The sequence below is a fragment of the Gallus gallus genome, chromosome 5 (assembly GCF_016699485.2).
Source record: "Gallus gallus isolate bGalGal1 chromosome 5, bGalGal1.mat.broiler.GRCg7b, whole genome shotgun sequence".
NCBI lineage: Eukaryota > Metazoa > Chordata > Aves > Galliformes > Phasianidae > Gallus > Gallus gallus.
This window is the reverse complement of record NC_052536.1, coordinates 48,060,524-48,075,398: the sequence shown is the minus strand read 5'-3', so window position 1 is coordinate 48,075,398 and position 14,875 is coordinate 48,060,524. Positions and strand designations below refer to the sequence as shown.

At 46.1% G+C, this 14,875-nt stretch overlaps 1 protein-coding gene across 1 annotated transcript in view; it reads right to left on the bottom strand.

Annotated features, from left to right (window-relative positions):
* The window catches only part of SLC25A47 (solute carrier family 25 member 47), a 39,481-nt gene extending 25,323 nt beyond the window's left edge, over positions 1 to 14,158 (bottom strand). The window contains exons 1-7 of the mRNA XM_040701258.2: positions 14,109 to 14,158; positions 11,623 to 11,755; positions 8,729 to 8,772; positions 8,384 to 8,455; positions 7,928 to 8,110; positions 6,672 to 6,945; positions 715 to 5,798 (exon numbers count right to left, since the gene is read on the bottom strand). Of these exons, the coding sequence (XP_040557192.2) occupies positions 5,512 to 5,798; positions 6,672 to 6,945; positions 7,928 to 8,110; positions 8,384 to 8,455; positions 8,729 to 8,772; positions 11,623 to 11,755; positions 14,109 to 14,153 (1,038 nt within the window). The 5' untranslated portion in view covers positions 14,154 to 14,158 and the 3' untranslated portion in view covers positions 715 to 5,511. The remainder of the gene's footprint in view (positions 1 to 714; positions 5,799 to 6,671; positions 6,946 to 7,927; positions 8,111 to 8,383; positions 8,456 to 8,728; positions 8,773 to 11,622; positions 11,756 to 14,108) is intronic.
* Between the last annotated feature and the right edge of the window lie 717 nt (positions 14,159 to 14,875).

Below are 14,875 nucleotides of genomic sequence, written 5' to 3'. Positions count from 1 at the left end.
TAAAGTTCCTTGATATTCTCAGGTGGAAGATATTAGAGAAATACAAATTTTAGTTCCTAGTTATGGAAAATACTAAATGTTGGATCATACAGTGAATACCTCTGAGCAGCCTGGTCTAAGTGGTTGGTGAACCTGCACATAGCAGGGGGGTTGAAACTAGATGATCATTGTCATCCTTTTCAACCCAGGCCATTCTATGATTCCATTCTGTGATTCCATTCAGTGAATACAAAGTTCCTCCTGGACACAGGGATACTTGCAGTGTTGTCTGTCCTGTTTTACTGCACTAGGTAGCTTAAAGTAGGGGTACTTGTATTTTAAGATACACTTTCTCACCAAAATACTTTGTGAAAACCCTTCCTGTAATATTTCATTTTTCCTTACTTAAAAAGAGCTTTAATGTCTTTGCTGTGATCAATGGGAAAAAAATCATGATTCACTAATTTGATTTAGTATGTCTAATTCTGAACACACAGTTAGATCTATCTTCTATTTATACAGAAAAGGCAGTTTCTAGCCCAGACGTGATCTTATCTAAGTCAAATAAAAATACCTTTGATAACGCTGCTGGGTACTGATATACAGTATTTGCAAATCATTAAAACATAAGGAAGGCAATGAAATGGGGTGTGAAATATTTAAACTTTAACAGGTTTTGTCATGTGGGTCAAAAAAAAAACCAACAACAACAAGAAAAAAAAAACCACCACCCACCTGTTGTCTGTGAACCTTTGAAGTCAGCTGATGGCACTTGAGGAGAAGTTGCAAGGGTGAAAGTTCTTAGTGGCTTCAAGAGAACTTGATCAGCCTGGTAGTATGTTTGAATTCTTTGCCCTGCCTGGAGCTTCTCCCTTCCCACCTGTAGTAGTTCTGTAACACCACATAAGCATCCTTTCCAGCATTAACGTGCATTTCTGAGATGTAAACGTGTGTGTGCCAAGCTGTTTATGAAGTAACCCTGTTATTGTTATATTTGTGCAAGGGACTGAAGGGAGAGCCAAACAAGCTTAGTTGTAGAATCATCATAGAATGGCTTAGGTTGGTAGAGACCTTAAAGATCATCCAATTCTAACCCCCTGCCACGGGCTGTTTGCCAACCACCAGATCAGGCTCTCCCATACCCCATCCATCACAGCATTGAGTGCCTCCAGAGACAGGACACACACAACTTCTCTGGGCAGGCTGTGCCAGTGCCACGCTCCCTCTGAATGAAGAATTTCCATCTAATATCTAACTTCAATCTCCCCATTCCCCCTTGTTCTGTCTGTTTCTGCCCGTGTAAAAAAGTCAATCTTTCTCCTGTTTGTAAGCTCCTGTTTTGCACGTTGCAAATGTGTGCTGAAAAGCAATGTTTAGCTTTTGTCCTATTTTTACAGGTTATGTAACCTGGTACCACTTATCTAATGTCATGGACTTTAATGTATTAAAGTAAACATTTACCAGCCACTACCTCTCCATAACCCATGGGCATTATATCTTAACACTGACAAGTTTTTAACAATCAGTAGAAACACTTGTTTTGTTTTAAGCAGTGGAGCAATTCATAGGGAGAGGTTCTTATGGATGTTAGTAAATAAACTGATTTGTATTTACAATAGACTTCAATGATGACCTTCCTGTTCTTGTCATCTGCTCTTCTCCATCTTTAAACTATACACAAAACATAGGACTTAATGACTTTTAAAGGGCTTTTTACAAACTTGTCATGAAACTTTCTCCTTGGAAATGATATATGCAGATCTGTCCTTCAAGATGTATTTCACTAACCAAACTTGTAGTTATTATTCAGGAAGGGGAAACGTGCTGTAGAATAGAACGCATTACTGTTTCTTCTAACTAAGCACATGGATTACTTTTGTAACACAGCAGTTAAAATCTTATTCCAAAGTTTTAGAGGGGAAAATGATTGCAAAATTAATTTAATACTGAGCAAGCACACGACTCAAGTACCCTCATGAGTACTTACAAAATGTGCTTCTGAAATGACAGAGTTTCTCAGAGTCTTGATAAATGCTTAAATCCGGTGTAATTATAATTAACATCCCACAGATATTTAAAGGTTAAGTCAAGGTAGTCCTCAAACGTACAGGTGAAATGTTATCAATCAATGTTCATTACGCTTTCCTCAACTTGTTCATGTTTTGTTAATCTCACTGTAATAATAATTAAAAAAAAAAAAAACACGCAGTGAAAAGTCTATCCAACTTGTTTTGGTTTTTTTTTTTTTTTTGGATTTATTTAACTTTTAAAAGGCTTCATTTACACTTTCTCTATTGTTCAGTCATCACAAGGAGTTGATCATTGTTTTGATGTCCAGTGCCTTTCAAACAGTGAAACAGAGTGCCTTATAACCCCATTTATCTGGTCTTAACAAGTAAACTCCATATTGCTGCCAGAGCAAGGTAATGAGGGTCAGTCCTCTGAAGATTAACAGGTTGCAACACTGGACGTTGAATTTCCTTGTGCAGCAACCAGCTCAGAAATAGAGAGAGGTCAATGTGACCTATTACAGCAACATTTCCATAGGTCTGACAAAAAACACTTAAATGTGACTCCACCATTGCAGTTGCCAAGGAACACGGATTGTGAATAGCTTCACATTACTCTGCCAGTCACAAAGAGGCACACTGAAACGTACCTGGATATTCTTAAACAAAAAACAGGACCTATCAGTGACATGAAGCTGTATGTGCCTTCTAAAGAAAGTTATCTTTATTCAAGGCCAGCAAGTTTGTTTCTGAAAGAAATTGTCTCTGCAGAAAGCTATATGGTGTCTTCATTCTGCTGGCTGGCCTTTGGCTAGATAATGTATCAGAAGAAATCGTTCTGTGATTATCAGAGCAACAAATACAGAAGCTGAAGGTCAAGGCAATACAAAGTAATCAGAAAATAGAGCAGCCAAGTTCTGAAATCTACAAGGCAAACAACTTGTTGCATATGGAGTTAAGTACACAATATAAACACCATGTCACATCATTAAAGAAAAGTTGGTTCTTATTTACATGCCTAGGTTTACAGTACTTGTACATTCAGTACCTTTGCCTGGTGGCTAATTCACCTTGATATAAATTACTGTGAGTTCTTGTCTTACAGCAGATCATCAGTCAAACCCTGGGTATATTGGGTTTGTTTTCTTTTTTTCCAGTAAGGAGTTGTGGCACACCACATAGTGCAAGCAGTTAGATTCTTGAAATAAATTGATAAGATGGGAAAGATACAACTTACCTCTCACGTAGTATTTATCTGCCCCAGGAGAACCTGCTTTTTGCAATGCTGAGTACCTAGAAGAGACTCACTGTTCTCAACTCCTCTCACTGGCTTCCACACCTGTGCCCACTAATTTTCCAATTCATCTGTAATTCGTGCTTCTTGAAACAAGCTGTGTGTAAGTTATGCCCACCACAAGAGACATGTTTAGTCATCTGAATGCTTGAAGCTATTGGGAAAGGTTGGGATACTTTTGATGAGACTTTCTTTTCAAGCCTTGGGCTGACCACAGACAGTATCAGACACAGCTATATATTTTGCTGTCTGTTCACAGGATGTAATGCTTGAGAAGTAAGGTCAGCTGAGAATAATTCTCTATAAAGGAATTTGGTTTCAGAAAACATTCTGACAGGGCTGGGATGAGTGAGTACCCTACTGGGACAACCCTCAGCCAGACACATCCCTCGTAGAGAGGTGAGGATAGAAGTCTCTTAGCATTTGTCTTAAGAGAAATTCCAAATCTTGAGGACTTAATTAAATCTTCTCTTGTAAGGACTTTCAAACCAAAGGAGGTCTGGAGCTGATGCCCTAAAGCTCTAAGCGTGGGTCACAGGTTATTGGGGCCACACGCACTTTGGGATAGGACCAGATTCCGTGCCGGATCTTTCAAGCACCCCCCATGCTCGGCACCTGTCTAGTATCTTAAGGCTGCTCTTGGATCACATGTGAGAGATTAACAGAGTAACGAGAGTCAAACATTCTGAGAGTAGTTTGATAGCGTGGCCATGATGCAGCTTAAAAAGCGAGCTGAAGGCTTAGGTTTCAGGAGGATAGTTCTGGAATTTCTTACTAGTTTCTCTCTGAAAGAAATCACCTTTATTCTTTCCTAGGAGCATCTGAAATTTCTGATCTTGTTCTTTCAGTAGAAGATTAATTCTTCCCTGTCCAGGGTGGCTGCCAAGTCCTACGTGCTGCAAAATTACTGTATGTGTAGCCAAGTCTATGCTAGGAAAAGGGGGCCAGAAGGTTATCAGCCCTAAGAGATCTCCTTTAAAAAGCAGTCTTCCTCTTTCCCTCCCAAAAAAGCACTCTTTCAGCAAATCCACTCTGTTCCAGGTGTCACCATTCAGGGAGAAACATGGAAATAAAAACATCTGTGTTACTCCTGAGGCAGGATCAACAATCAAAGTATTTCTGTGCTTTTCCTTAAAAAACAGTATTAAAAAAAAAAAATCAGCTGTTGTTTATGAAAATTCACATCTTTGTGACTATATATATATGTTTAGGAAAGCTGGATTCCGTTAAAATGTACCTCCAGGGGGAGAATAAAGGCCGCTGCATTTGGCTACTCCTGACAGTGCATTTAAAAGCGAGAAGAGTATGAACTTTTTTGAAGTAGAAAATCTCATTTATGCTACACAACTTAACAACTCTTCTGTGAATTACCTACTCTCCCAGTGCACAGATTTTATGGCAGTCTTCCTTTTGAGAAGTAAGGGCTTTTTGCATCTTTTCCGGCCCTCCCTGTGGGACAGGAATAGGATGTAGACGTTCTGACTGGACTCAGGCATGAGGTGCTGCCACCAGAAGGGACTGAAAGGTCCATGGCTGATGAGAAATCACATGGTTTATGGGAATTGATGCCTGTTTTCACTTTCAGCGAGGCCATTGAATGATTGTGTAAAGAGACAATGTCTGCCACTCATTAAAAGAACAAATGGAAAAGAAAGAGATTCATATTTCAGCCTCTACAGAAGGGGTGTAATTGTAGAGCACTTGGGCAAAATTACAGCTGGGACTGAACAGCCTGCCTGCTTGGGCTGGAAGCACACATATGGAGAGTGCTCAGTGGATACCTTACCGCATTACATATAAGGAGAATGTGTTGTACAGTGTTATATTGTACACAAAACCCTTGATTCCTGCCTCGGTAGTGAGGATTTTTTTTTTTCTGTGCTGGTAGAAAACGAAATTAAATCTTTACCAAATTAAATTTAAATCTTTACCAAAATCTCAGCTTAGACCAGCAGCCTTTTGGAGCATAAATACCGCACGTTTGAGTGGCCTAAGCAGTGGCTACAGTCTAAATACATTAACAAGATAAAAGGGAGGCTGTACACAAGTGCAAGCCTCCCTGATGAGTATGTAATCCTATGAGAGGGAAATGAGGCCACTGGTCAACAGGTGCTGTGCCGAAATGCCCCTGCTTCATGTGCTGACCATCAGTGGAGAGCTCAGTGTGTGTCTGTGTTGGGCTACAAAACCAAACTGAACAAAATATACTTCTTGCTAGAGCTACATCAGCTATTTTTTGTTTGCAAAATGATCTGTAAACCTCAGCACAGCTTCATACGTGACAAACACCACCATGTTCACAGGAAAGGCACGGATGCAGTTCAAACCCAGGCCTTTGAACAGCACTTTGAGCCCCTCCTGTCTGATGCTTTCTCTCGCACAGTGGATGAGGCCTTTGTACTTATGCTGTCCCGACTCATCCACCTGCATCCGCGACTTGAGGACATCCAAGGGAGTAGCCAGGCCCCAGGCCAGCACTCCAGCAGAGCCCCCAGAGAGCAGCACAACCAGGAAACCTGCAGAGAGAGAGCAGCAAGATCAGCCTTGTGTGTGCCAACAGCTCAAACTGATTCTCCCCAGACACTTATTTAACTCTTTTCAAATCTCATACTGCAGTTGTAGGGACAGAAGAGGGAAGAAAGAGCCATGGGGCCACGTGTGCTGTGTGTAGGACTAGGCCTCACTAGGCCCCCCCCTGCATGTCCTGTCCCACCATGTAGCAGCATGGTTGGACAGGCTGCAGATCCTCCCACTTGTTTTTATCCTCATGTTTTCCAGCAGTTAATTTGCTCAACTCCTGCAGCTGCATGTTTCCAGCGGTCTCACACTGACCACAAAGCTCTTGATCTCATAGCATGCTCCTTTTTGCATCCTCCATACAGGCTGTGTAGGTCAGAACCCACCTCACCACCACACAAACCAGATGCAACATAGCCCAACAGCACTCACTCACTTCAGCCAGGTCTACTTATTTTTTACAACTCTCAGAATGATGCTTTTTGGTAGATGTCACTTATTCGGGCTTTTCTAAAAGTGGATATCTGCTTTTCGGAGCCAAATCACAACTGAGGAACTTGTCTCTTTCTGTTCTGCACCTGAACTTTATTTTCAAGCTCCAGACTGACCTGAGTAGTGCTTCATGATGGCTTATGGGAGGTTTGTCAATCTTTCATCTCCAACTACACATCTCATTTCTGCATTGAGGGCTTGCTATACCCATGTGCTAGGGACCTGAGGGTACTGTGAACATCCTTCTGCAGGGAGAGAAGTTGCTGAGGGACGAGGTCAGACACACAAAGTTCAGCTCCTATTGATGCAGCAACCTGAGAGCATGATTTCCCAAAATAAGCCCTTTTTGTATGTGATGTCAGATGCTTTCCAGTACCTACCCGGTTTGTTTTTCCCAGCTGGTGTGAGCCAGTCACAGAGAGAAGAGTATGTCAGGAAATATATTGCAGAAGAGGAGCAATCCCTGCACAGCAATGCAGAGCAGCCTTTGTAGAGACCCCCAAAGCCTTCCTCCTTGGCAATCACCTTCAGGCAGTGCAGAGACCCTCTATACTTCGGCTTGGAAAGAGGCTGGGAGGATGTGACTGAGGGATGGGGGTTCCTCTGGGTCTGCATCCGAACTTTAGCTACTTCACTGGGTGTCATAAGAACAACCTGAAAAATTAGAGGATGAAGCTTAAATCTTAACATCTGAACTGCATGTTGGATCCCCCTCCTGCCTGACCCCTCAACTTACATCTCCCATTTTCAGGTAATATTACTTGTTACTTGAAGCCAGCAAGCTGCATCTTCCTTCCTTCACTCTGTCCATGCTAAATTGGCCCAGGAGAGCAGGTGCTACACTGTGCAGGTTGCATGGTGAGGCAGAAACCCACAGAGGACGTTAGCTAGCTGGGACACCAGATGGGCACAGCAAGGGGATGTGCTCGGCTCTCTGATGTAGCATACATCAGGGCTCTTTTGTTCATGTGTATTTGGAACTAGGGCCATAACTATCAGAAAACAGCCTGTGCTGAGCAGAGTCACCACCTGCTAGGAAACACCCACTGACCTGGCCATCTGGTCTGGCTGTAAGAGGATTGCCTCCATCCGCCTGTGACTGCATGTGTTTCTGACGTGGGGCACTGGGGTTGGAGTATCTGCAGATGCTCACAGACACCACAGGCATCCATCTGCCTGTGGGAAATAACTCCTGAGTACCCCACATTGCATCACCATCAGTCACAGGCACTGATTCCTCTGGGTGCTGCCTGCTTCAGCCTTTGGGAGCTGCAGGAAAGGAGATGCCTTTCTGTCCTCTTTGAAACCTTTTATGCAGGACTGAAATACACACAGGCAGCTCTCGGCAATCAGCTGGGCCTTTCTGGCCTCTGTCCCTACCAAAACACCAGCCTGCACTCTGCACACCAGCTTACATCTTTCTTACATAAACTTACAATTAGAGCTACTTGGAAACTTTGCTTCCCAGGTTGTTTTTCTTCCTTTTTGTTTTGTTTTCTTTTGCCAAGCTCGCAGGGCAGGACCTCACAAGAAAACAAACCTTCCTCCTGCTGAGCGCTGAACAGAAAACATCAGTGCTTTCCCAGCCCCACGTGCCCCAAGACCTCCTGTTATGCTTTTGCACTTTGCTGCCTACCCGCACAGCACCAGCAGCACCTCCAGCCAGAGAAACATCCAGCCCTGATGGCTTGGCATCAGCTGTGCCGTATCGCAGCTTGCAGATGTTACAAAGGAAGTTTCTGTATGTGCCGAATGAAACAGAAGAGATCAGCGACACTGTGAAGACTGATGCTGACACACCTTTGTAAAATCCCAAAACCTGATTGAAAACAGAGGAAAAAAAAAAGGCTTTTAAGAGGGAGAGCTGTGGGAAAGTCTATGTTCAAAAACACTGTCCACATATGGCTGAGCCTAAACTTATTGCCATCCTACAGGCTGTTGGCAAAGTTAAATCCCATTCTAATTATTCACCCAGGCAATGCTTGTATTCAACTGCAACGTGTCCTCCCCAGATTGACCGCAGCAGCACTGCTCCTCTGAAACACAAAGCCATGCACAACCCCTGCCAGTGGCTCTGATGAGAGGTACCTACTCTTTCTGTCCTGTATGTTTCTTGAATGCAGTGCCAAATGCCATTGTAATGCCCCTCGGTCTGAATCCTCACCTGAAAACACAGGAGCAACTTAGAAATGCAGACATCACACTTAGAAACCACCAACAAATGCTGCGGCAGCAAAGCAGCCAATCAGCCGTAAGGAAGCATCCCCCAAAATGTTACCATTATCTTTAAGAGAAGAACACAGATAAAATGAAATACACTGATGTGACAAAGCTGGAAGCTTTCAGTCACTGGGCTAGTTTTACAACAGGGTAGAAAAACACAACGTGGCCCATTTGTATTCAGATTGTGCTCAAGAAGTAAAGTTCCAACAGGTACCTTCACTGTGTCCAGCGGATACCCCACTGCTGTGCTTAAGCCACCTGAAACAGAAAGGTTTTTGGAGACAGTTACCAACGCACATCACAGCAGGCTGTTCTGCAGGAGGTCATGAGGGGAACTGCAGAAAAATGCAGCTGCTGAACCTGTCTGCTCTTGGTAGCATATCACTCTCCAGCTCCGATATCTGAGCCAACACTGACAGAGCAAAACTCATGAATTTCTCTGAAAGCATAGCACACTAAGAGGAGGAATGTGAGCATTGCAGGGAATTGACATAAGCAATTACACTAGGGTTTGAGGCAGGGCTGGAAAAACATAGAGCCTTGGGACAAAGGAAGGTACATGCATGCACCAGCCCTGGGATCCATGCAGCCCTGTTGAAAAGGGCCAGGTGGAATGCACCGAACTGGATTGTCTCTGTTCCCCCTCTCAGCTTAGACAAGAGCATCTTCCCTGTGCACCAGACACTGTGTGCACTGCAAAAGCAGAGCAAGGATCAAAGGTCTGGAGGCTGGGGAGGAGAGAGCCTTCTGCAAGGGCCAGCATGGGGCAGGGCAAGACGAAGGCACAGAGGGGGATTAGCATAAAGCCGTGTGCCCAGCAGCATGCCTGCACGCAGCAGCATTTCCAGCATGCTGGTGGGATTTGTCAGCCCTACATCAGCACCCAGCTCATCTCAAGACCTTAAAATAGCCACCGAGATTGTAAATACATTAATCCTATCAGGCAATGTTACTGCCTTGGTGGTGGATACAGAGAGTGAAAGTGCATCAACACGGACACAGCAATAAGGTGCTCAGCCTCCATCCCTGCATCACTGCCACAGGAGAGAGTAGGGAGGTGAGCGGCTAAATTCCTCCTGGTACAGCAATGCCACGTGGCTGGAGATCAAACCAGGTGCAGTGGAACTGTACCGCTAAGAGTCATTTACACCAAGCCCATGGAAGTGCTGTTTGAGCCCTTCAGGGCACGCACAGACAGTGCCCAGCTGGTGGTGTACAGCTGGAAATGGCCACTCATTGACTGCTGCTTAAGAAAAACTACTAGCTGCTGTGGGCATTTCACATTTCACAGGATGCATTCACCTGCGATTGTACAGCTGCTTGGAAGCTCTGAAAAGCTTTGCTACATTTTGGGAAAGAGCAGCAGCTGCTGGTGGGAGTCTCCAGGAGGCAATCCTGAAGTTCACAGCTCAGATGAAAATAATCAACCGTTCCCAGCCTGCAGGGAAACAGGGGTTGTTTTGCAAAAATCTGTCTGCTCCCAGAAAAAATAACAATAAAGATTAAAAAATGGGCCAAGGAGCAACTTTCTGTGTTTCCAATCCAAAACAAGAGTAGGTTGGAAGAGAGAGGGGGAGTGTGCAGGCAGCATGACCCAGCAGGAAGAGTGATGCAGCCACCCTGTGCAGGAGTGACAACACACCAGGTCACCCAGGGCCACCTGCCCTGTACCCATTTCCTAGTTGGCAGCAACCACAGGTTGCCCCATGCCAATTTCCCATTGCATCTCATACTGAAGGGCTCCTGGTGACCTTGGCTCCAGTACCAACCAAGTACCTCCACCTGGGAGGGAACACAAACGTAAATGATTCACCACGGTGGTGATGTGAGCCCTCAATACTCCTAAGCAACCACAAAGCACCTAATGAGCAGAAGCGCTCTGGGCAGTCAGGGTTTTAGTGCCGAGGAGCTCAGCCAAGTCTGCCAAAGGCTAAGGAAGAAGGGCTCTGCACAGTGCCACATGATATTAATAGCTGGGGACAAAGATAGACTGACCCACACATGCACTGTCTGCATGGCAAAACCGAACAAGGCCAGATATGTACAGCATGCATACAGAGAAAGGGGCTCTATGGGGTTCCTGCTGGGTCACACTGCACTGGTTGTGGGGAAATTAGATGATAAAACCTGAGGAATGCTCTTCATTGGGTTGTGGGGAGCCATTTGTCACACCTTTTTTTTTGAGAGGTTCTCAGGGACTGTGCAGAGACTGTAGAACTCCGACCATGAACACACTCCAAAACTAGATCCCTCACCCTGTCACAATCAGGCCACATTGGCCAAGAAGTTAAAATGAGGGGTGGTGGCAGGAGGATCACAACAGTGGCGTTGGCTCGGAGCAAATGACAGCCCTCTGGAGCTCGCCTGCCTGCAACAGGCCCAGCTGTGACACTTAGAGAACAAGAAGGAGCCTGGACTACATGTTGGATCTATAGAGAATGACTTCCAAAGGCCTTTACTCTGTAGAGAGCTGGGAACGTAAGAGCTGTCTCATACCCCAGACAAGCTGAACTCCCTTCCTGTAATGTGACCCTGGCTATGGCCAGCAGAGCTACTTTAGCTGTACGGCCAAGGAGACAGCACGTTCCCTCCATGTTCTCAAGATGGGTTATTTTGTCTACCCCTGGGCTGCATGTGACCAACGTGTAACCTTGCAAATGAGATACAGGAAGACTGGATGTGGCCCAGGCCTGGCTGCTCTGCCACACTGTAGGGCAATGCCAGGTGACTCAGCTGCCCTTTCCCAAATCTCTGCACCAGGATCTAAGACATCCACAGGTCATCAGTACCCTAGGTATCAATATGCCCCATACGCTGCTGCAGCAGCATGGCTAGGAAACACACACAGGATCATAGGGAAAATCCACGCTAGAAGGAACCACGGGAGATTCCTGGCCCAACCTCCTGCTGAAAGCTTAGTCAGCTCTATTGGTCAGGAAGGACATCCTGGTGAGCTGCTATTCAATGGTTATTGAAAAGTCCTGCACCTGTGTCAGTGCAATCTCAAGTATAAAATGCAAGCAGCTCTGAGGACTTGGGGATGTCAGTTGATGTGAAACTTGATGCAAGCCAGCAGTGGGCACTTGCAGCATAGAAAGCCAACCATACCCTGGGCTGCATCAACCGAGCAGTGGCCAGCCGGGAGAGCGAGATGATTGTCCCCTTCTACTCTGCCCTTGCAGGTCTCCATCGGGTGTACTGCATCCGGGTCTGGGGCCCTCAGCACAAGAAAGATGTGGAGCTGTTGGAACAGGCCCAGAAAAGGACATGAAGATGATCAGAGGGCTGGAGCACCTTTCCTGTGAAGAAAGGCTGAGGCAGTTGGGCTTATCTAGCTTGGAGAAGAGAAGGCTCCAAGGAGACCACATTGCAGTCTTATAGTACACTTAAAGGGAGCTTATAAACAGGAGGGAAGTCAACTTTTCACACAGGTAGATAGTGACAGGACAAGGGAGAATGGCTTTAAACTAAAAGAGGGGAGATTTAGATGTTAGGGGGAAATTTCTCACTCAGAGTGGTGAATCACTGGCACAGGCTGCCCAGAGAAGTTGTGGATACCCAATCCCTGGAAGTTCTCAAGGCCTGGTTGGATGGGACCCAGGTAGCCTGAGTTGCTGGGTGGCAACCACCTCATGGCAAGGGACTGGAACTGGATGGGCTTTGAAGTCCCTTCCAACCCAAGTCATTCTGTGGTTCTATTATGATCTGTCTCACCTCTTGAGTTGTTTGACACCCTTCAGCTGGGTTTGCAGCCTCCTTGGGAGAACAAAAAAACTGCTTCAGCTCTAACAAGGATAAGCCATGAGGCACATTCAGCACTGACAACATCCCAGTTCTCACAAGAAAGACGTCCTAGCCCTGGAAGCTGTCCCATGTAAGGGGACAAAAGTTGGCACATGAGCAATGCAGGAAGGCTACTTGAAAACAGAGTTTTCAGCTCTAAATTCCTTTGCAAAAGAAGTTTATTCTTAAGTGGCTGGCTCCTCTGTAACTGTGCCAACAAAAGGAAAGGTTCGAAAGGGAACACAGCCATCACTGACCCCCTGAGCTGATCCCTGCCATTAACAGCACCTATTAGAGAATGTTTGTTTGGTTCATCCCTCTGGGATGGACATTCCTCTATCGGCACCAGCACAGGTCTCACAACACCACCACATACGTTGAGGTCAGCAAGGCAAGAGGAGAAGGATGAGCTGGAGTGCTGCTGGGACACAAACCTGGCCCTGCTTGTGACAGTTCAGCGATGAGCAAATGAGGGCAGTAGAGTAAAACTGTCATGGCCCCTCCCAGGAAATGCACACCGGTGCCAGCACCACACTGCCCAAATTCAGCAGATCCAACATAAAGGTCTGAGCTGTGCCTTCCAGCCACTCAGCAGGATTCTGAGTGGCCTGCAGCCACCCCAAACCTCTTGGTATTCAACACTGCTACATCTGACAGGCACATTTCAGGAGAGAAATGAGACAAGTGCTCGTGCTTTGCTGTTTAAAACAAAGCTGAGTTTGAGAAGTACATGCTCTAAAAATGTCTAAAATTAAATCATGCTTTTCTCCTTTCTCTCTCTCTTTTTTTTTTTTAAGTATGGCTAACCTACTTTCTCCTCTCCTCAAAGCCTGCACAGAAATAACCGCGCAGCTGTCAATACCTCTCAACCCACGATCATGCACATGCCATTCACACAGCCCCTCCTCACTGCCACAAAGCCATGAGCTGTGTCCTCGGCCCCCCACATCCTCAGCCCCCCGTGTCTTCAGTGCCCACAGCCAGGACTCCATCAGCCGTGCCGGGATTTGCTGCCCAGGCAGTACTCACTGCTTTGTATCTCCGAAAGGCATACTGCAATTGATCTCTGGTTTTCTCCTACTGAAATAAAACCAGAGGGGATTGCAGACCTCAGACAACCAAATTTCATCAGGGTGGTCTCTGCCCTGGTGATGTTGTCTGCTTATTAAAGAGGACACTGTTACCGAGAAACCCCAGTGGGCAGATTCTCATCTCTACCACCGCAACCTGCCAGCTAGCTTAGCAACAAGGAAACACAGCTACCTGCTTCCAACAAAAAGCACCGCTTTATTTCTTTACCTCCAATGGCCCCCGCAATGAAATCCATCCGGGCTGAGTCTGCTGCCTCAGTGACCCCAACAAGCGTTAGGGAGGCGGAAGACGGAAGGATGCCGGCTCCGCTTTAACAGAGCCCTACGGGTCCTTCAGAGGCAGCGTGATCTGCAATATGAATCACCTTCCTGTCTTCTCCTGTCTCAAGGGATTGTGAGCCTCGTGGATACTTGATGAATGTGTACACTGGAGGCAGTAACAGGGAGGCTACTGGAGCTGTTCCAAGAACACGGTGAATAAGTAATCCCCCGGAGCCCTGCAACGCTGCACCAGAGCCCTTCTGCCTGGAAAATCACAAGGGGTGGTGCTTGCGGGGTAAGGCTGCCTGCGAAAGGGCCATTTCTCGCGGCTCTCATTAACCCCAGTAGTCAGCCTTGCACTTGCTCTGCACCGCAGAGAAGCAGCACAGTGGCTGTGTTTGCAATGAGTACCCCATCCGTGCCTGCCCTCCCTCCAGACAGGGCTGATTCCCTTCTCACCAAGAAATCCCTCCCCGAGGCATTTCTCTTGGCTTTCCTATGCATGCAGCAGATCCTGAAGCCCTACCCACACCCCCTTAAATAATTACCTGCTCGTTGTCTATGCGTGCATCCAGCAATAAATGCAAGCACATGGGAAGCTTCCTTTTCAGATCGCAGGGCAGTTTTCTCATCCCCTGGAGGAGCTCTGCTGCTTCACATCTCTCTCAGCCTCCCGACCTACTTCCAGTCAGCTCATCAGCTTGGAGCTATCTATCACTGCTGCCCTCACCCTGATGCTTTGATCTGCAGGAAAGAGGGATTTTGCTAGGGGACTGGTCCAGAACCATTTTTTTTTTTAATTTCAGTAGAAGATGGTCATCTGAGGAGAGGAAAAAAAGACCTGCTGGTCAAGGGGAACCAGCCATGACAATGCCACATTGCCTATTTCTATACTTGCGCAAGAGCCCTGTGCTGGAGGTTACGTTGTGCCCCCGGATGAACCTGGAAACCAAAGTCCTGATGCAGTGAAGGGCTTGCCAAGCCATGATCTGAATTGTACTTCTCCTGATGAGGTTTCCCCAGGTCAGAGCCAAGGCTCATTGGCAGCAAAGAGAAAAGAATATTTCACAGCCGCTGCCCGCTGGGTCGACTCTCAGAGGAACTGAGGACTTTTGCCCACAGTGCTAAGTCTCCTGCACATTTCACAAGACTCTTTCCCCCTGAAGTGCATATTTTGGAAGTTTCAGTGATGTATAACACAGCTTGCTGTGATGGCATTTTCTGGA